The sequence below is a fragment of the Orbilia oligospora genome (genome assembly GCF_000225545.1).
Source record: "Orbilia oligospora ATCC 24927 unplaced genomic scaffold scaffold00109, whole genome shotgun sequence".
Classification (NCBI taxonomy): domain Eukaryota; kingdom Fungi; phylum Ascomycota; class Orbiliomycetes; order Orbiliales; family Orbiliaceae; genus Orbilia; species Orbilia oligospora.
Genome location: NW_011645666.1, coordinates 532,504 through 554,273, shown reverse-complemented (window position 1 = coordinate 554,273; position 21,770 = coordinate 532,504). Strand labels below are relative to the sequence as shown.

The following is a 21,770-nucleotide window of genomic DNA, read 5'->3' as shown; positions in this document are numbered from 1 at the left end:
CACCACCACCATCATCATCGTCGCCACCACCATCCCAACATCACCACTCCCTCAAAAAAAGAAAAGAAAAAAAAGAGAAAAAAGGGACAGGGTGGAAAGAAAGAAAAAAGAAAGAAAGAAAGAAAGAAAGAGAGATAGAAAGATAAAAAAAGAAAGAGAGACAGAAAGAGAAATTGTCTGATGATGCAAGCGTCAGTTGTTGGTATGGGCACCTAGGAAGCACTCCACTACTACAACTCGCCAGTGTCCCGACAGTTGCCTCGATGGGCACAAGTGGTGGTCCATGCCTCCCGACCACCAGACCCAACTCTTCGGTGTTCAGCGACCGCTCTCCACGCGCGTTCAACTCTCCCGCCAAGGTGTGTTCTGCCTCAACCTCATCGCTATCGTCTTCTCCCCTGCTCGGGGGTCGCTGTGTCTTGCACCTCTGACACTCTTCCTTCTTGTGCCTTTGTGTCTGTATAGAAATCCAACTTCTCCGTGAAATTGTAACATACGCCTCCGTTATACCCGAAACCACTCCCTGGAATGCGCTCTTTCATGCCTACGATGCCATTCTCCGGAAGAAAGGAATCGATGCTGCTCTGGATGATAGGTGCTTCCGTTTTCTTATGCGACTTGCTGAAGTCCAGGGCACCTCCTGGTACGACAGATACGCTACTCTACTCTCCGTATGCGACCTGCCTCCAGTATCCAATTACAATATTAGCTCTACACTTAAACTGTGTTTTAAGGCCCTATACCTTGCTAATCCCGTGACACAATTAGATGTGGCGTTATGACGTTCCTCCCAAAACTATACTCTCCCCGATGAACGACCCTATATCTTATTCCTCAGGCCAGATTTCCACGAATGTTGGTCCGTTCACCATTACTTTCAAAGGAAGTCGCAAAACAAACCCATATGGGGATGGCTTCAAACCACTCCCTAGTCCTCGAGTCCGAGACCTAGACGACGATGACAGCGAAGGTGACGAAGAGGGGGTGGAAGCCGAAGAAGAAGAAGCCGACGATGATTATGACGACGACGACGACGACAGCGACGAAGAACTACCACTGCCCCCTAGAAATACGGAATCTAGGAAAGGAAACATTCGAGTCAAAGATGGTAGAAGCAGTCCACACCCGAGCCTTCTTCAAAGAAAGAAACTCCCACCAACTGACGGGGAGAAGCGCAAGAGGGAAGAACTTGAGAAGATGAAGGCGGAATTTGCATTCCCGACATCTCTCTTCGAAACCACCTCGGAAGCAGGATTACGCCCTGCTGACGAAATGGAGACCGCCCCTACTCGGGCATCTTTCTTGAACCAGGAGGATTTTGAGGATCAAAATGATGTGCTTGAAAGCCCTGAGCAGACAGCTTACATTCCACCAATCAGAGGCAAGGCTGGCTTGGTCGCAGCAGCTGAGAAGGCCGTTGCTAGATTCAACAGTCGACGGATAACCTTTGCCGGGGATATATTAAAGCATTGGAGGATGCGCACCTATAAGGTTGCCGATTATCATCAATTACAGTGGGACTTGGCCTGTTGTAAGGATCAACGAGTTCTCGCTTCCCAAGTTTTGGATGTATGGAGCACGGGTGTTTATTGGAAATCTCTCGAAAGAAGGGTCACAATACGGCGGCAGCGAGCTATACTACTACGCTGCGTCGAAATCTGGAGGACGAAGGCACTATTCAAAGCCCAGCGCAAAGCTACTATCGACCGTAATATGTTGATGCGCAAGGTTTTTAGGGCCTGGAAAGCACATGCACAGTCCACCACAGATAAAATTCGACAGTTCCAGCTGGCCAACTTTGTCCGAAAATGGAGGCAGCGGCTTTCCCAGAATCACGCGATGGAAGAGGTTGCCCGACGGCGCTACGACAGCGACCTCAAGTTCCGGGCCTACTGGACTTTGTTCTATGGATACTGCAATATAAGAGCTCCGCAGTTGAATGAACTCCGTCTCAAAAGGTTTGCAGTCCAGCTTTTGCAAAGCCGGATCGAGACACTTCGGGAAAACGAGAGAATCGCTGATGATCTATACTGCTTTTCGCTCCTTAAGAAGTATTTTCGCATGTGGCACAGTGATCTTGTGTGGACTCAGGATATTGCGGCTAAAGCTGACGAAGAACGACGGTATATGTTGCTCTACAAGGGTGTTCTCACTTGGAGGCGAGAGGCGAGATACGCCCCACTAGTTCGCCAGCAACAAGACAATCACGATGTCAATCAAGCTACTGCCTTGATCGCGCTGTGGAGGAATCGTTTACGGCAGATTAAAGCTGCAGATCATGTCAACAAAATCAACGTGCTTAAAACGATGTTCCGATCTTGGAGGCTTAAGTTGAGGCTGAAAGAACACGAGAACTACGTTAAATCAATGTACCTAAGTGCATGGTTTGATCGATATAGCGCGGCCTTGGCAGATAGATGCTATCAATACCACGTGTGGAGACAGTGGTTACAGGGATGGCGAAGTCGTTTGCAGACTCTGAAGGACTGTGAGGCCGTCGCAAATGATTTTGTAGACTCGGGGGTACACAGCAAGCTTAAACTTGCGGGTGTCCAGGCCCTTCGGACGAGGCTCTACAGAATGCAGGAATCGGAGGCTAAAGCGAATGAATTCAGGAGAAGACGGCTATTGACTGCGGCATTCAGAAGTCTACTGGGGGAGAAGGAAAAAGTTGATCAGCTGAATACGGTATCTGCGTCTGCTGCCTACTTTCTTGGTGCGAAGAAATTGGTTAAAGTTTGGCAACAGACGATGGACAAGCATAAGCGGCAACATCGGAAAGATGCCTATAATCAGGTTGTTCACAATCGAGCACTTCGAATCAGGGCGCAGGCTTTCGGCGCCTTGCTAATGAAGCATGAGTCCGTTGAGGCTTTGAAAGTTACTGCACATGACTTTTTTGAGTCCGGCTGTAAGGTTCAAGCTGGAAATCTGCTCGTCGAATGGAAGGAACGGACGCATGATATCCGAGAGCTCCAGTCTCATGCTGCCGAGTTTCGGCAGAGCCAGTTGATGTCATTTGGGTTAGAGGCGATGGCGAAGAAACTTCAATCTGTCCGTAACCTATATCATCTTGCGGAAACCTATAATGAGATTTCTCGGAAAGATAGATTGGGTGGCATGTTCAAAAAATTGAAGAACGCACAATTCCATCGCAAGCTCGAATCTTTTAGGGCCGACATGTTCCGAGAGCGGGCGGATGCCAATCGTCGGAAATCTATAATCCGGTCTTGGTACTGGGCATCCCAAGAAAGGGTCGACCGTCGAAACATTAACGATCAGCTGAACCGGGAGATCTTCTTGGAAGAGGAGAGGCAGATCGAGGAGCATAGGCGAATGGAAGCGGCAGAGGACCAGCTTGCTCGGGAACAGCGTATTAACACCCGCCGCCGGGACTACGGAAGATCGGAAGCGGGAGAAAGATCCATCCTTGGCCCTGAAGGTCTCAGCATGTTAGATGTTAGCCAATGGGTAAACTCCAACTCAACTGCTGCCACCCAACAACCACCCAGCACTGTAGCTCGAATACCTCAAACCCCTAGTGCGAGAGCGGCTCGAGCACGGGCTTTATTGGAAACACGCAATACGGCAGCCCCTATAACAAGGCTGAAACTAGTCTCGACAACCCCAGTGTCGTCTCCATCTCGCAAGTTCTCAAAGAGTATTGCGCCTTTCCGACGTAGTGTGTACGGAAAACCTGCCGACCTTCGGTTCACTCAATCGCTTAGTAGTCGGTTACGACAGGAGATCAAGGAAGTTGACGAAGAGGATGAGCCTTCTATTGCCCTCTTAAAGAGGATAGATTGGGATGAGAATGAACAGCTTCCAAACGTCTACGAGGCTGATGATTCGCACCTCAAAATGAGTGGCGGCAGTACTACGGCAGTTGCGACACACGATTCGCCGGGGCGGTGATTGTTGGATATGGTTTTCTAACCTCTGATTTTTGGTTCCTCTATGCTATATTTTTGATAACGTAACACCTCACAGCTATATATTTCCAGTACTAGTTCGTGTTTTTTTAGCGGGAGTTTTGGGGTGCCCTTTGTTGGTGGTGTTTGTTTGCTGTCTCCCTGAACGCAACGTGCGGTTGACGATATTTTAACGAGCTGACTTGTGTGGTACTTATGCACGAGTTCACGAATGTATCTGTTCATCAGCCTGTATTATATTGAATGATAAAGCCTTCAATTCTTTTATTCTTTGAATACGCGCTAAAACACTTTCATGGACCCAGGCAACAATACCCAAATTAACTCCTTAAACCTCCAAATATACGCCGATATGTAAATCCAACCGTGGACGCCTAAGACCCAGATCTCGCTGTATGAGTGTAGTCTATGTGATGACAATGATTTCATCAGGTTTATTTTCCTTTCGTGAGCCAGTTTCTAGAGGATTGATGTCAAGGACATCTTCGTCGGTTTTCTCTCCACCCGAGAGGGTACTCTCGGCTGTGGGAGTATTCGTACCAGCTACGTTCCCCATATCCAACCTATCACTTTTAGTCGTGCGATCCTTCTTCGCCTTCTCTAAATCTTCAGGATCAACGGCCCAGAGTTGTCCTCTAACCCCCTCGTAATAATACATCAAACACTTCCACAGCTGCAGGACGTCTTCCTTTTTAACCCTACTCATCTTCTTCGACTCCTTTCCCTTTTTAGTAGCCAAGGCTACCGAACTATTTGCCCTCTGTGCAATTGCCCTATTTTCCTGGAGTAAATACTCACAAATCTCTGCGTTCTCGGGACTTAGGAAATCTACTGCAACTTTGATGCAATCCTTAAGGTTCCTGACCTGGTGTGCGCACCCTGCAGGGATCATTACCGCATCGCCAGGGCGTTGGAGGATCCTGTAAGACTGGACGCCGTGCTCAGTGTAGAGGATTTCAAGGTCCTCGGGCGATAAATAGCAGTTCTGGCGATGAAAAGGGTCTGTCGGTTGACCAGGGAATTGCTTGTCAAGATAGTCACGAATAATCTTCGTAGCGCCGATAGGGAATATATCCCAGATCGCACCGGGGGCGTCGAAATCATCATCGACGGAGGTTGCGTACATCATGAAGTTGATGGCATCGGTGATATCACGATGAAGGTTTGTGGTGCCACCTATTCGACCGTCCATCTGAACAGTAGCGGGGAAGGCATTGTACATTTTCGGACCAAGGTCTGGTTTGTTGTACCCTTCCGGAAATCGACTGGCGAGGTTGTAAACGCCGTTATGTTTGACATGTTGTGCGACAGCTTCGGGGAGTGCAAGCTCGAAATCGACCATGAGGTCGGGAAAGACGTCCGCGAAGTTATCGGCTGGTGGCCAGTCCTTCAACTTCAATGTTTCATCGGTGAAGCTACTAGATGGTGCTCCCTTGGGATTTGAAGTTCCAGTAACATGTGGTTTTCCGAATTGCTCGAAGAATCTGGCTACTTTGGTGACATAGTTTTTGAATGGTGGGCAAGTTTGGACAAGTGTACAGTCTTCGTGACCATGGTTATTAATGAAATACTCAGGGTCCCATGGAAGGTTGAACCTGTCGAGGCAGTCTTTAATGATGATTGGACGTCCGTGCATACTCCAGATATCCTTGAACGCCCCCTCGTCGAAGAGTTCTGCGGTAAACTCAAAAACGGGGGCGAACATATCGTCTTGGAGAGCACGAACTGGGTAGCTACCACGGTCCAAACCCCCTATTTGCGATTGTTCTGGATGTTTTGATCCATCCAGAAACAATTGTATTTCCCCTACGATCGCCTTCAACTCCCCCTCGCAGGCCCGAACTGCAACCAACAGCTGCTCCTTTGTGTGCATCTTGTTGCGAGAACAAGTTTCAAACCTTATGTTCCCGCTTTCGGTCCAGTCATCGTAACAGTCGGGGCAATACTCCCTCCCGCAAACGTGACAGACGTAGCTGACGATGAAAAGGGTTGTAGCGCAGGAATCACACAAGCTTCTTTGGGCTGGGTCTTCTGTGATCCGAATTATTGGATGCTTTGATTGTTCTTCATGTTGTAATTCTCGCTTCAGAGCTTTACAGAGCGCTGGAGTGATTTTGGACATGATGTATGCGTCCGTGTCTGATAAGGGTTTTGGGGACTTCCCCAAGGGAGCAGAAGTGGAGAAGAGACAGTTCTCATCCTGCTTTGCGACGGCATGACGTTTTCTGTCACCGACCAGCGCGTAATTGTGGTAATCCAAGCCTGGAGGCAGTGGAGGATGACCATTCAATTTGCGTTTCTTGCTGGGACGGTTGGTATCCAACTTGGAGTCCTCTGATGGAGTGACATCAGCTACAATATCATCGGCAGGATTGAGAAGCTTGAAGGCTCGGAATCCCGCGAAACGACAGCCTCCGGAATCGTTACGTCGCTCAATGCAACTTTGGCCTAGCCATCGTCAAAATTTTGTTAACACTTCCTCTAAAAACTATGTAACAGTAATTTGAGAAATAATAGAGAGAGTCCGACTAACACTGGATAATATTCGCGCCATTTTTCTTGAGCGATTGGCAAGTCATTCTCTGTATGAACTTGTGGGCTGGTGTCGCCTCAATAGGGCCAGAATTCAACGGGATGGCGCATTGACCTTCAAGGCCTGGAGGCTGCCCAGGTGAATCCTTCCTGGATCGCTTCCCAGCTCGTCCTTCGGGAAATTGTGTAGCAGGAGCACCATCAACCTTTCGCGTTCTGGTTCCCGCCATTGAGATATCTCAATATGTGGATGTTCGTTCTGCTTGAATGAATACTTTTGTTTTTTTTACGATATCGATGTATTGATTGATATTTTGCACGCGACGCGATTTCTGAAGGGAGAGGATGTGAAGATAAGATGGAGATGTGAAGATAAGGTGTAGATGTGATGGAAGTCTATAGAATTTTTATAAGTTAAATCGGGAGGTTTGATAATTATAACTGTTTGCACAGAAAACGAATATTAACATTGGTGCCCACAATGCATCCCATGATGTTCATTGCAAGCGGAGTGCCAATGCCAATGCCAATGCCAATTCACATTGAGCGAAGGGTGTAATATAACGCTAAAGCTCTGCATGATCATGATCATAGCTATACGTACATAGTATATACTAGGATTCCATTGTAATTGACATTGAGGTTAAGCTATACCATATATGATGTCTGTACTTCCCCGATAGAGACAGCTGCAGGTTAAATTTAAAGCGACGATAGCCGATTGGTCTGGCAGATATACCACAAAGTGTCCGTAAACACATAGATGTATATAATATGAAGCTTGTACATGTAATAATATAATATATAATAATATCACCACTTTTAAGTAGGTTGGACAATCGTAAAGTTAACTTCCAGCGTTTTTGCATCGCCAAAATGAGCTCAACAGCCGCCATGTTCGAAGAGGATCCGATTCTTCTATGCCTCGTTATTGCTATTCTACTAGCCACAATTCTTGTCAGAACATATTCGTCGAGATCTGGTCCGGTGCGGGATGTCTCCCCGAACCCTTCATCGCCTCCGACACAGCTAGCGCTACCTGCAAGCTTAAGCAAACGAAGCCCTGGACGTACGTTCGTATACAATTAACAACCCTTCGACCTTCATAATCCAAAAAAAATGAATATAAAATAAAATGAAATAAAAAAGTCCAAGGAGCTGGTCTATGGAATCTAATCGATGGCGGGGTAATCTAGAATGGATACCGATGGACTTCAAGGCGCCGGACCCGCCGCCGTACCCTGACTGGGATGTGAAGACTACAAAGCCATTGCCCTGTATGTGAAGTCTAGTACACGTACATCAATGTTGGAGGCTATATATCAAGCCTCCAAGTTGGAACTGGAACTGGAACTGGCTTACATTGTGAATTTTTTTATCTTTTTCTTTTTAATAGATCGTCCGTTCAAATACGGTCCGACATATTTTGTCACTATGGTCAGTTTGAATTCAACCAAATTCGATAATACTGTACTAAAGCCTCTCTTCCCGTATAGGGCCTCCGAAAAGGCAATCTCGACGATTGGATAGAATTAGATAACGAGTATCTTAAATTTCATGCCATTAAGAAAGAAAGAATAGAGTCCCGTGGAGACAGCCTCTGCAAAACAGCGCCAGAGGCCCTAGATGCTGCTATCGAATTACTAGAGTTGCTGTATATTCAAATTTTCTTTCCTTCTTTTTTTTTTTTTTTTGGAAAATTCAATATATTAGAAAAGTGCCCTGCTAATTATACTTGTAGATGCGATTATTTACCGAAACGTTATCCGTCGATGTTTACGAAAACCGGTGTGGGAGTCGATAACATTATCACCAATGAATCGTTTAATATCACACAGCGTCCATTACTCGAGGAACCGATGAGAACAATTGGGAGACTGATCCAAGACGATATTGCTATTATGGTTGAAGGTTCCGACGGACTGTCTTATCTGAAATCGGGGAGTATAATTCTACCTGGTTTTTGGAAACTTGAGGAGAAGTTCAACATGAACCTTTCGGATATTCGTAGGTCACTCTTAAGTTTTATACTTTATACCACATGGCTTTCAAGTCTTCGGAATCAAAACTGTGAAAGCTAATTACACGTATATGAGCAGACACCAGTGGCGATGTACCGCAGTTTCGTGAGAAGTTGGAAAGGGGAATGGTCAATTTTTTTAAGAGAGTTATGCCAGATGACATGGTGATCAGGCACAACGTAAGTTTAAATCTGTCTATCAGGGATTTCAAGAATTTACAGTTTCCGCAGTATTTTATGCAAGTGGACGACGGGTTAGCCTGGTCCCACAGTATAGGGCCTGAAGATTCTCCCCACGTGGGATGGTTTACTGCAGAGAAGGACAAAGTAGTTGAAAACCATTGGTTTAGATCTGAAAGACAGACTCTCCGACGGTATGTCTCGATACATTCCAACCATTTGAAAATGCATCATGTTCCTAACGTTAACTTGGTTCCGGGATAGACTTCCACGAAGTGGCGGTGTAGTTTTCACTATCCGAACATACTTCCATCCAGTCACAGAAGTCGCCAAAGAACCGTACGTGCCGGGTCGGTTGGCTTCTGCTATCAGGTCATGGGGTGATGATGTAGCAAAATATAAAGGGAGTGAAAAGTATAAGTCTATCTTGCTGAATTTTCTTGACCAAGAAAACGAGAAGCAAATTGATTTGGGGTTAATATCGGAGGGCGGAGAAAGCCATCTAAAGTATCCCTACTGAGTACCTAACAAAATAAACTGCACAGCTCTATCAGCAAGAGCGTAAATTATAAACCAAGCTTCGGAATTCGAACTAGGCACCCGGTAACATAAGCGGTCACGTAGGCTATGGTCCTAGAGATGTGGGCGCCGGATGGGCGAGGCGGACTTGCTGTATAGAGCAATACTACGGTTTCTTTGGAGAATGAACAATTTACACCATACTTTTGTAATCCCGAATCCAAGACATGGGGTGATTTTCGAGCAGGAAAACTAGGAACGATATTGATATGAAGATCGAAAGAGTAAGAATTTACAGATGAAGCCGGTGGCCTAAAAAGTATTTTGACCAGGAATTCTCAAACTATGCCAAAGTGCTGCTTAAAAATCGAAATGGCTAAAACTGTCCATAGTAGGCTCAGAAAATGCGACTGCGGGTGGCTTGACAAGGTTGCTTTTCTCGGGTTGCTTTGGTAGATGATCCTCGATTTTAAAGTCGTGTACCATATCGTTTACGATGTATGAGCTCCTCCTCTTGCTCAATTTCATTCTCACGTCGAGGAGGCCACTAGTCTTGAGACTAGTGTCCAAGAACGTCCAGTTTTTCACTACGGGGGTTGTTAGTCCAACTACAAAAGTGAGGGAGGAGGGAGGAAAGAAATCATACCCAGGTCCAAGGCGAGGACGTCACAGCCCATTCGATCGTAGAGCCTTGCACAATGAAGGACAAATTCGAATTCTGCGCCTTTCGGTATCTTCTCAGCACCCCTCAAGCTCTTCAACGTCTTATCGCGGATCAATTTGTAAAGTATCACGAGAGCGGGATCATCAGCTAAGAAGATCTTTCCTACACCGGGTGATTCTGTCTTCGTGATCAGGGAATTTATTGGCATCATGAGCGAACGGACTGCAAGGTCCTTGTGATCTAGCAACCAAAAAGCCCACGATGCGAGCCATTTATTACCATCTCTAGCAGCAAGCGGAAGGACTTTTTCCTCAAGCAATTCCCTCAGGACTGGTCCTTCATCCCCATCATAAACCCTCGCAATTGCAATGGCGAGTTGAACGTCGTTCATTTGTGTGAAACAGACGTTGACAGCATCCTTTGGCCGATCCGCTAAAAGGAAGAACGCGGCTGCGTATTCGAACCGTTGTTTCCCAAGCAATGCATAAGCATTCTTCGCTGCAATCGTTTTCCATTTGGGGTCCTCAAAGTTGTTGCTCAAAAGTTTCATAGTTGCACCTTGTTCCTTGTTCCAATGGGCTATCCTCCACAATCCGACGAGAACTGTCTTCTTGCGAAGGGCGAGATAATATAGAGAACAATCCACAGGGTCCCGTTCTTCCTTACTCATGTACTGGTTTCTCGCCAGGGTCTCAAAGTGTACTTTTAGGGAAGTAGGGTCTTTCAGCCACATAAAGAATCCTGCATCCCGTGCCTGGCTCCATTGCATTTTGTTCTGGTATGTTTTTGTAACCAAATCCACCAGTATTTCCTGGGTCTCACTTTGGAAGGCCCAGGAGATTTCCCTAAAGGAGACACCGGACGGACGGGAATAGAAATTGGATTTTTGAAGGGCATAGTGCTTGAAGAAGAGCAAGTATCTTACTCCCCACTCATCTAAGGACTGCCTATGGAGCCATTCCTCGGACATGGACTCGACAATTCCGGCCAGTGACATTTGTTCTTTCCTGGAAAGGTAAGGTATCGAGACTTCCTTGAGCTGGGAAACAAGTTCCGAACAAAGAATTTGGTCAAAATCAGGCCGAGAGAATCCGTTCACGAGCCTCGGGCCGTCGTCGTTGAGATCATTCTATCGAAGCATTAGTAAGCGCTAGAAGATATATCATTTTGAAAGCATTACCTCGTCAATATTGTGAAAATCTTCGGGAGAAATGCCTAAAGTACTTTCGATTTCTTGCGCCATGTCCTTGTCTTTAGTGTTATATGCGAGTTCTACGACAATTTGCTTGGCTAATTTCATCTTCCCAGCGAGAACGCACTGTTGCAGGAACTGAGGATGGTAAGGTGGAAGGGGACCATTCAATCGGGAAACTAAGTCGAATATTGTTTCCATCCGCGAATCGTGTCCAGCTGGAGTCCAAAGACTCTGAACGGACGGATCATCGGCGTCTTCAGGTCTAATATTCTTCGGGTGAATGAACAACTGATTCCCACAACCGATGACTAAAGCGCCATCAGAGAGCCAGATAGAATCCCCAATGTGATGTGGAGTCACGCTGGGGAAGATTAGTTAAAATTATGCAATATTCAATGAATATATGATTTAATGGGCATACCTAATAGTGTTAAATTCACGGAATGGAGCCCAGGCGGGGCCCGCGTTCAGGTAGTCATACCGAAGTTGTGAAAAAAGAATAACTTTGTGGGCGAAGCCCACAGCAAGGATACTTTGGGAGTCAGGTGTACAAGTCCAATCGAGGTCTCGAACGTATTCTCCTTCATCAAACCCGAATTTGTGCTCCAGTTGAGCGTTTCTGGTATCCCAGATGGTAAGCAAGGTTTTTTGATTATCAATAACTGCAACTTTATGCATGCTACTGCCCCCAATAAGTGATGGCTCGGTAAGAAGTGTTTCCAGTGAAGATGTTTGCAACCATTGGACCTCTTTCGAGTTAGGGTTCATTCTCGCTGTCCATGATTGTACTAGGCCTTTTGATGTTATAGATACAGCAACATCACGGTTGAACGAATCAAGGTTATCGGACACTGTGAAGTTCCATCCCACTGGATCTACCGGGACCAACATAGCTATGTCATCATCCGCGGGTAAATTGAAAGTAGAGTGTTCTGTGATGGTGCCATAGGAGTGCTCCGGCCGAGATCTGACTGACGATATACTGCTCCTTCGACGGAGCCGAGGAATCTTTACTGCAAAAACCGTACCGTGAAGAGACTTGTCGATCACAAACACATGATAGACAGTTTCCAAAGTTTCATATTCTGGGAGGAGGATTAAGGAGAAAGGTTTTGCTGAGAGTTCGATGGGACACCTAGATAATTCCACAGCAGATGCATTCCGGCAATCCCACAGACAAACCGAGTCCGGATGAAGAGTTACAACGTACCACCCTACAGATCGAGATTATTAACAAGACGGTGTAGGCAGGGCATATATTTAAAGGGGGTGGTTGGGTCATACCATTTGGTAGTATCAGAGTTTTGAGAACTCTTCCTTCCCCAGATATATTGATCAGAGATTGCCTCTCCAGATATGGCATATCGTCCTGGAGAGTTCGCCGCCAGAGAACATGTTCCCATTCCTTTGACGAGGAAAGCAAAGAATTACCTCTTGCCGTACGCTTTAAATGGTTAATGGGTTCCAAATGCCCAGACCAACTTATTCTGTCTTTAAGCTGGCAGATGCTGGATGTCGGGTCAAGTAGATCTTCGATGCTAACGTCGAACCAACCGATTTCGCCATTGGAAAACTGAACAGCCAACTCTAAGCCTTTTTTTTTTTTTTTTTGTCAACCAATATGTCCCAGCAACCTTAATCGTGAATTTTGACGTACCAGCAGCAGCTTTTTGACTAGCGAGGGTCAAAATACTTCTCGGCCCACCACAATCTGTTGCAAATTTCCAATCAAGCTCAACCTGATGGACAATACTGAAAACATTAACAGACCGCTTGGACTTGCTTCCGCTGTTTTCTATGCCCCATGCCGATAGATAACCGGAACTATGGAACATCAGGAGCACTTCAGAGCTTCTCTTCGCAATGTCGACTAGATTTTGCAGTTGTTGTTTAGATTCTGCATCTTGTTCGATATGAAGGACTGCTTGCTCAGTCGCGACTGTAAAGACCTTCGTATCTATGAGGGAGATTACAGCGTCTAGTTCGAATCCATGGGCTGCTTGGGGAGGCTGGGCCAAAGCGGGTTGATATGTGGGGCTTCCAAGGTCGAGGAGGGTGCACAGTTGAAACGGATAGACTTCGTGAGGATCAAGAGGCGACCAGACTCGGAAAACCCCATCGGCAGCAAAGGTATAGAGAATATTTTCGGCAGCAATTTCTCGATGGAAGGGCTTCTTCCAGACTAGCGATGTGACGACGTGAGGGTGAGGAAGGTAGGAGAAATCGAATTCGGCTTCTCCGAGAGCATACGCCTGCCTTCTCCACAATTTGACGAAGCGGTTCCATGTGCTGGTTGAGGCGATGAAAGTAGCATCGTATGAGAATGATGCCAGATCTACCGGGTTTGCCAGCTCCTTGTGCCATATTTCTCGGGCATCGGTGGTCCTTACATCCCATAGATGAAGGCCGGCAGCGGCGACCAATAGCTCCGAGTTCGCGCCCCATGATAACGAATGTACGGTGCCGTCGTGATTTTCAAGGGTAATTCGGACGTAAGACTCCCACTACTGGAATAAAAATTCCTCAACTCAGCCAGTCCTTCCCAGGAGAAGTATAGGGTTGAATAGGCGCACATACTTTTGCTGTTTTACTGAAAGTGGTGGAGGGAGAGTAAACGTGGATACAACTGGGCAAGGCGACGGCGATCTAATAAAATTGTGGGGGTTTAGAGATCATAGGGAAGAAGAAATAAGGAGGAAGAGTGGAAAACAGAATGAATGAAGTAGGTAGGTACCTTGCCAGTGCCCTCGTCGAATGCTAAAACTTGGAGATGTTCGTCATGATATAAAGTTTGGATGAGGTCTCGAGTGTTGCTGGATATAACCAAAGCTTTCCCTGAGACATAGGCCTAGATTTAAGAACAATGACGATAACGACAAGGATGACAGAAGATGGTGAGTTACTGATATACAGATGGTAGCATCGTCGTTATTGGAAGAATCTCGGATGCTAATTTAACGTACGATGTAGTGGTCTCCTTCCCACTCAGCGGCTGCCAGCGATCGGGGATCCGACTTGACTCGTCCTGGAAGAACCCGCATCTGAGGTTGAACGATGCAATGGATATATTGATGATTAGTTTGTGGTTGGGGAAAGCCACCGGAGTCGACAGTACATTATTGAAGGTAAAGTGGCATCGATGGGGAATCCTGAAGGATGTATGAAGTGAAGTGAAGTGAAGTGAAGAACTGTCTGTCTTGTGGTACAGCTGACGCAATATGCGACGATAATCGATAAGATCGATCGAGTTCGAGCTCGAGGGGGGGGGGGTCCAGACCCGATAGATAATGTAGGGACCGGCCTAGTAGTCCTAAGTAAGTAGGTATCTACTTAAGTAAGTACCTATTATCGATATGATATCTCCTCTGTCTGTGGGGGGTATATAAGAAGTACTTAAGTAGTAAGTGAGTAAGTAGTAGCTATAGTAAGTAAGGAAATAGCAATTATAATATGGTGTTTGGTAGGTGAAAAGTGAACGCGACAGCTGCAGGTGGTGCTGGTAAGTATTGCCGAGCCGGGTGGATTCGATTCTGATTGATTAGATAGACGAGATCTGTACGGTACAGGTATAATTATAATTATAACATAACATAACCCGTAGTACTAAATATAGTACTAAGTAAGTAAGTAGCTTTCTAGGTATATTCTATTATAAGAGTATGAGAAGGAGAGAGACAGAGGAAGGTTGCAATTGAGGCTATCCAAGGTCCGTCGTTGTCGTTGTCGTTGTCGTCGTCGTCGTCGTCGTCGTCGTCATGTATTTATAGCGTCATGCATTTAATTTACAGTGCAGTGTAGCGTATATACTATTCAATGTTTCATAGGTAGTATTTGTTGAAGCTTGAATTGGATACTAATATAAACTACTACCTGCCATACTAAGTAAGTTTTAGAGAACAATCTAATTTAACCAGTACTTACCCTTAAGTAGTAGCTATTATATCAAGTATACACATAATATTGATAGATATTAAGTAGATAGATAGATAAGTAAGAAGATAGAGCAAAAGACCGAGTGGGTTTCTTGACCAGATCAGATCAGATCAGATCAGCCTCATTTGACAGCTCTCCTGTCTCTGTCTCTGTCTCTCTGTCTCTCTGTCTCTCTCTGTCTCTGTCTCTCTCTTTCTTTCTCTCTCTGTCTCTCTCTCTCTCTCTCTCTCTCTCCTCCTGTCCCTCCCTTTCTATCACCAGCTTCATTCATAACAAAAGTTAAAATAATACTCAAATATATAAAATAAAATTGATCTTTTCATTTCATTTGAATTCATTTCCTTTTCTCTTTGATTCTTTCTCGCCCAGCAAATTAAACCGACATGATATAAAAAAAATTAAAATTAAAGAAAAACGCGACAGATCTGATCCCTGGCCGCTGCCAGAAGCACCTGCTCAAACATCGTCAAACAAGTGCAAGTCCTCCTCTTTCTCATCCGTCCATCCCATCAATCCCATCAACCTCCTCGAACTGCGTCCCACTCCGCCACCTGCTGCTGCTTCTGCTGCTGTCGCCCGTTTTTTGCCCGTTAACACATATTATAGACATCCTAAAGCAGCTTCTTCCTCTTCTTCTTTGTCATCGTCGCCGCCGTCGCCTTCTTCTTCGTCTTCTCCGACGTACAGAATAGCATTGGCATTACCGTGCTGCACTGCACTGTCCTGCACTGTCCTGCACCTGCACTGTCCTGAACTCGGTCCTGTCCCACAACCGTCGGGGACGTCGAATTCCTGCCTACCCTTCGACGCCCTTGAAACAAGCCCGGAATTTAGGAGGTGTTTATAATATACCTAATAGGAGATCCCATCCAAAAAAAAAGAGAGAGAGAGAAAGAGAGAGGGAGGGAGAAAGAGAAAGAGATAAAAGAAAAGAAAAAAAGGAAAATAAAATAAAATAAGGGAAAAACCATAACTGCTGTCCTGCTCGGTAGCTCTCTTATGGAAGAATCATTGACGGCAACTACAATACCTACCATCGATTCCTATCCTTTCGTCCAACCTGCAGCTGTATCCCTTAGTAGTCAGTACCGAGGACTCACTGCTCCAATACAACCCTAGCAAATTAGATGTATGTCCGTCGGGTTCAACATGCACCCTCCCGCCTGCTCTGTCGCTTACCAAGATATTTACTACTTTATACCTAAGTACTTAAGTACATATGTGCTTGAGTATCTACTTACATACGTATTCAAGTATTTGTTCTAACTTCTCCTCCCAAACTAGGCCGATTGGGCGATTCAACTCGCATCTCAAACCACACGGTATCGGCAACATTACCCTTGACACCCTATCCGACATCAAAACACACGACTAGCCAATCACCGCCTCTTCGACTGTGGGGTTTTTGTGAAACAGAGTCTGGTGAAGCTTGATAGACTGATCAAATGGAAGATATCAACTTGGGACAGGCTCTTGGCGGGCTGCGTATTGCGAACAACCCCGACTTTACCCCTCCAGACACACCTGTTCAGGCGCCACAGCAAGTAAGGGGCACCGAGCGGGATCAGACACAGGATATGGAGCCGGCCGTATCCTCCACCCGACTTGATGCCATAGGCGATGCGACCGGGGACGGTCCTTCGCACCTCTCTTACCGAGATCCCGAGTCACATTCCGCTTTCTCAGGCTCGGCATATGGTAGGGGGGAGAGCCAACAACGGCCGTCCGAAATGCACCGGGGTTATTCGGATTACACCGCCCAACGTCAGGCCCGCGGTGAATCTGCCATAATCCCTGGACAGCCGAGTATGCGCAATTCGGTCGTCGGCGGTACCGGCGACGGGCTGTATCGCGAACGGTCCGTTCGAAATTCCACAGCGGGTGGGGTTTCACCCCACATCGGGAGTAGTCGGTCCCACAGGCAGAGCCAATCAGCATATGTTGAAAATGCCCCCCCAATGAGCAGCGAGGAATGGAAAGATAGGGGCGCCGCTGTTAGTATCCAACGGCATGTCGATAGTAACGGCAACCAAACCCACCGTATTGTAAAAAAAGGCGTTCAGGATTTCAATTTTGGGAGGACACTTGGCGAGGGCAGTTACAGCACTGTTCTTGCAGCCACAGACCGTCAAACATTGACCGAGTACGCCATAAAAGTCCTCGACAAGAGGCACATCATCAAAGAGAAAAAGGTTAAATATGTCAACATCGAGAAGAATACCTTGAACAGGCTTGGAGACCACCCGGGAATCGTAAGGTTGTATTATACATTCCAAGATGAACGAAGCCTGTACTTTGTCCTTGACCTTGCTACTGGGGGTGAACTGCTTGGATTTGTTAAAAAGGTAATAACTCATGGGAAACTGTTTGCCTTTCCCCCCCTCCTCCCTCTTTTTTTTTTTTAAAAAAAACAAAAACATATATACTAACGCTTAGAGAACATTCTAGCTTGGCTCATTTGACGAAGAGTGTACTCGATTTTATGGAGCTCAAATCCTGGATGCAATCGAGTACATGCACTCCAAGGGTGTTATCCATAGGGACCTGAAGCCTGAGAACGTACTCTTGGACGACAAGATGCACGTAAAAATAACAGACTTCGGAACTGCTAAAATTCTAGATCTCCCTTCCCAAAACCGAACGAGCAACACTGACGGAAAAACCCAGCTTGACCGTCAGGAACAGGACTTTGCTAATAATATCGGAATACCCGACCATGAAAGGGCGAACTCGTTTGTTGGTACGGCGGAGTACGTATCGCCAGAGTTGCTGACGGACAAGTCAGCCTGCAAAGGATCCGACCTGTGGGCTTTCGGCTGCATAGTCTTCCAACTTCTTGCCGGACGACCTCCTTTTAAGGCTGGCAACGAGTACCAAACTTTCCAAAAAATTGTTAACCTCGAGTATCAATTCCCTCCAGGATTTCCAGGGGTAGCCCGTGACCTCGTCGAACGGCTTCTCGTCTTAGACCCCACAAAGCGCCTAACGATCGAAAATATCAAATCGCACCCTTTCTTTGAAGGAATCGTTTGGGGGAAACAACTGTGGAAGCAGAAGGCCCCACGTTTGAAGTCATACACCCCACCGACGGAACAGCCCAAACTCATAAAGCTGGACTCGGCGCAATCAACATCCTCCTTCGCTCGGTCCTCAGGAAACCCCAGCACTAATCAATCTCAATCATCGGCATCTTCACGACCTGTTCCCCCCAAGGTGATTACAGAACTACCTCCTCCAACTCAGTTGGACCTTCAATGGTCTCCCGTTTTGACAAAAACAAATGAGAGGATCCTAAAAGTTGGAAACATGACAGTAACATCCGCCCCCGCTCCACAATCTTTCGGTACCCACGGATCCGCCGGCGCCTTTGCGGAGCAGACCCCAAAGAAGTTCTCAAGGTTTTTCCACGGTAACCAGGTTAAAAAACGACAGAGACTCGTCATTGTGACAACAGGTGGGAGAGTTATAATTGCAGGAATTGGAGCTGCGGGGAGTGATGCAAGTAAAGTTAAGACAGAAATAGACTTGCTTGGCTTAGGGGTTGTGACTAGGATTGCACCTCCGTCGACGGGTCAAAAGCCTGGATCGGCCTTTGTGGTCGACACGGTAAGTTTTTTTTAGGCTTACCAAGCTAAATTTTGACTAGCTTTATTAATTTTTTACTACAGAAAGACAAGTGCTTTACTTTTGAGGATCCTAAAGATCCTGCGAGTGAGTGGCTCGTTGCAATCGAAAACTCCAGGGATCTAGCTTCCGCACAGGCCAGCAACGATGATCAAAGCCACTCTCGTGGGAACAGCCCAGCGAATACTTTGAACGGCACCTTGACTTTGGACAAGAGTAGTAGTTCCCGACATACTAAACTCTCCGACGAGGAAAAAAGGCCTTCGAAAAGATTCAGTAAGAGAAATAGTAAGAATGGGCTCGCCGCCGTCTTTTAGTTTGATCGCTTCTCATGATAGAAAAGCATGTCCTCCCCTCGCTCGCTACGATATCGAACCAAGATTATAGACTGAAAGATACGGCCAAGCTCTCCGATAAACATATTATCTCGTTGAGTCCAGTCCAACGGCTACCCTTTCCCCTCTTTTTTGTTTCTTTATCATGCTCAGTATAATGCACGATTTGTATTAATGTACAGAAGCGTTTCCCTTTGTTTCCATATTTTCCTACCCTCCAACGATCTGTCGTATGTTAGCGATTTCTCGGAACATTTGCTGGTTTCCTTTTATTTTTCTTTAACGACGGGTTTTTGGTTTGCTCCGCTTTGGAAGATTTTGCACATATACTTCTTCTTTTCTCCTTCTCCCCTTCTTCCCAGCCACAACCCCTCATCTTCTAACCCCCCATTTAGTCCCAGAGGTGATATAATATTGATTACGTTCCTTATACTTCCTTTTGTCTTATGTCGCGTACTCCCCTTTGTATTGATTGGTTTTAGACTTGTTCACTTTACAAGAGTATACAAGTGAGTTCCATCGACTTCAAAGAAGCTTTTTCAGTAGCGAAGACAGGCTTCTATGTCCCAACCTAGGTAACCCAACTACCAGGTGTTTTGTACATATATCATCTCTATGAGACTACACCCGCCTAACAACTAGACTAGTATTACCCATAGCGCTTTAATGTCTAGTTAGTTTCAGCACCCCATTATTTAGTTCTGGCAGATACATTGACCGCACAGAAAATGCAACGTCTAGAACTGACTAGATTTAGTCCCCTTAATCATGTATATCAAATATATCACTATACTACCTACTTGGTACTTCAATCAAATATATGAATTACGAAGGTCGAAAGGCAATTGGTGGTCCAGGCAGCCAGAACCCCAAAACAACGCAGGACTGATATAATAATCCAACATTAATATCGATATCATGTACGAACCGGTACCGTATGCATACCAGAAACTCGAATTCGTATACGTATCTTAATTAAGCCAATTAAGATTACGTACGTATGCTCGTAACCGGTGGTTTATATCTTCTCAATTAGTGGTTTAAAGTGATACTGGTCAAGGTATTTTATTTGTAAACGAGGCGTCTTTAAATCCTTATAAATTTATAAACCTAAAGTTTCTGGGGAACCGTTCTGTAACTACATACATCTCTACCTACAGCTATAGCTAAGTACTTACTTAAGTAAGTAAGTATGTAATTAGATACCTGATTTAGTTATCCTTTAGGTATCCTTTCGGGGCCCTCCAACGGCCCTTTCAACTTTGCCCGCGATGCCTTCCTTGCTTGCATCGAATTGACTTCCAATCATCCCATCTTCGCTGAAAGGCCCGCCAATTTTGTTTCCGATTTGCCCGATATTACCCTCAGGGTTGAATTGTTTGCCGATGCCACCCTCTGAAGATAAGAGTGGTTCCTTCTTTTTTTGAGTGATATCTGGATCCCTGTAGCTTTGAGTGATGTCACGATTCGTATCCTACAGTTAAAACTTCATGTTAGATGGCTATACCACGGCACCACTAGGTTTGAAATTCTCGGGAATAAAGGTAATAATAACCTACGCCGGTGATTTCAGCAGCTTTCTTGGGAATACTGGGATTATCTCCGCCCCCGAAGCGAGCTGATGGGGTCTGTTCAGGTGTTTGGTAAGACATTGGAACAATATCTCGATTTAGAGCACAAATGTTTCTTAAATGAAAGGCTTTTGTAAATTTGATTGACTGGATGAATTGAACTTTCTGTATATGGACGAGGTGTATAATATTCTGTAATGGTAATGAAGATATAGTGTAGTTGAATCGAAATTGGACTTATATATACTAATTTTACACTCGATTTCGAAGGCCCTGTAAAGTGAACGTCAAATCGATGTCATGTTGATGTATATTTCTCTAAGCTACCACCGTCATTATAACTTTAAATATTCGGTCTGGTTCCGGATTGGCTACGTAAGAGAGGTTCACAAGGAACGGGCGATCTACATTTTTGGATCTAATGATCTAATGATATTTCCCATATCAATTTGAATCGAGTTTCGAGACTACCTCATGTTGACATCAAACCAGACCTAGTACGAAGTACTTATACATATGCCTGTTTGGTTTCAAGCTGCGTTGGGGCTTATGATTGGTGCTACTATACCGGGTACCAGTACTAGTAGCTATGATTATAATACGATCGTGAAGTATACGTACGTAAGATGTGATTTGTCGACTGACTTACGGCCGGCTTTGTCTGGCTTTGTATTGTTAGCCTTAGTTGAGCTAGTCATGGCGGACACGCGATCGCGATCGCGCCAGAATCGAAACCATCACATACGTAACGTAGTATGCGTACGTAGCACTCAGCATACAACAACAAAAGTACATAATAATAAAATATTATATACTGAATATATTATATATTTGCAGGCGGCATTTGCATTTGCATTCACGATTAATTTGATCGCGCCAAGCCGATAAAAGGCGGCCTGATGTTTACAAATATCCCGGTCATGATCAAGCCCTAATCTAACTTTGTTTTGACAGCGTCGTGTTTGAAGGTTCACCAGCAAAAAAAAATGGCCAAGGCTGATGTTGTGTGGTGTTGTTCTTGAGTGATGCCCCACCGATCACGTGATAAATGCGACTATATCAAGCTCGTAATTTTTTTTTCCTTTATGAATCTCCCACTATTCACCAACATCTACATTCATTCTTCTTCCCTTCATATACCACTTCACAGCGTGAAACTAAGCAGCTTCCTTGCACCTGGCTTCGAGTCAATACCGCCTGACTACAATTTTCCCTGTCGCAGGGTCTACGGGAGAATATTAAAGTCCCGAAGAGGGGCTGGGCCT

At 45.6% G+C, this 21,770-nt stretch overlaps 6 protein-coding genes across 6 annotated transcripts; 3 read left to right on the top strand and 3 right to left on the bottom strand.

Moving 5' to 3' along the window:
- Positions 1-283: 283 nt before the first annotated feature.
- AOL_s00109g165 (uncharacterized protein) lies at positions 284-3,915 on the top strand (the record flags this gene model as incomplete). The annotated part of the gene is made up of 3 exons (XM_011126646.1): positions 284-359; positions 466-671; positions 769-3,915. 3 exons carry the CDS (start codon positions 284-286, stop codon positions 3,913-3,915), a joined length of 3,429 nt encoding a protein of 1,142 aa, XP_011124948.1.
- Positions 3,916-4,338: 423 nt separating this feature from the next.
- Positions 4,339-6,694, bottom strand: AOL_s00109g164 (uncharacterized protein; the record flags this gene model as incomplete). Its single annotated transcript, XM_011126645.1, has 2 exons — positions 4,339-6,380; positions 6,466-6,694. The coding sequence occupies 2 exons, from the start codon at positions 6,692-6,694 to the stop codon at positions 4,339-4,341; spliced, it is 2,271 nt and encodes a 756-aa protein (XP_011124947.1).
- Positions 6,695-7,340: 646 nt separating this feature from the next.
- On the top strand, positions 7,341-9,184 carry AOL_s00109g163 (uncharacterized protein; the record flags this gene model as incomplete). Its single annotated transcript, XM_011126644.1, has 7 exons — positions 7,341-7,533; positions 7,661-7,741; positions 7,861-7,901; positions 7,961-8,118; positions 8,206-8,471; positions 8,564-8,858; positions 8,929-9,184. 7 exons carry the CDS (start codon positions 7,341-7,343, stop codon positions 9,182-9,184), a joined length of 1,290 nt encoding a protein of 429 aa, XP_011124946.1.
- Positions 9,185-9,543: 359 nt separating this feature from the next.
- AOL_s00109g162 (uncharacterized protein) lies at positions 9,544-14,083 on the bottom strand (the record flags this gene model as incomplete). The annotated part of the gene is made up of 9 exons (XM_011126643.1): positions 9,544-9,770; positions 9,830-10,976; positions 11,028-11,403; positions 11,464-12,256; positions 12,327-12,635; positions 12,700-13,546; positions 13,620-13,688; positions 13,777-13,890; positions 14,006-14,083. The coding sequence occupies 9 exons, from the start codon at positions 14,081-14,083 to the stop codon at positions 9,544-9,546; spliced, it is 3,960 nt and encodes a 1,319-aa protein (XP_011124945.1).
- A 2,337-nt stretch (positions 14,084-16,420) lies between these two features.
- AOL_s00109g161 (uncharacterized protein) lies at positions 16,421-18,916 on the top strand (the record flags this gene model as incomplete). The annotated part of the gene is made up of 3 exons (XM_011126642.1): positions 16,421-17,320; positions 17,424-18,581; positions 18,644-18,916. The coding sequence occupies 3 exons, from the start codon at positions 16,421-16,423 to the stop codon at positions 18,914-18,916; spliced, it is 2,331 nt and encodes a 776-aa protein (XP_011124944.1).
- Positions 18,917-20,156: 1,240 nt separating this feature from the next.
- On the bottom strand, positions 20,157-20,586 carry AOL_s00109g160 (uncharacterized protein; the record flags this gene model as incomplete). The annotated part of the gene is made up of 2 exons (XM_011126641.1): positions 20,157-20,408; positions 20,494-20,586. The coding sequence occupies 2 exons, from the start codon at positions 20,584-20,586 to the stop codon at positions 20,157-20,159; spliced, it is 345 nt and encodes a 114-aa protein (XP_011124943.1).
- Positions 20,587-21,770: the final 1,184 nt, after the last annotated feature.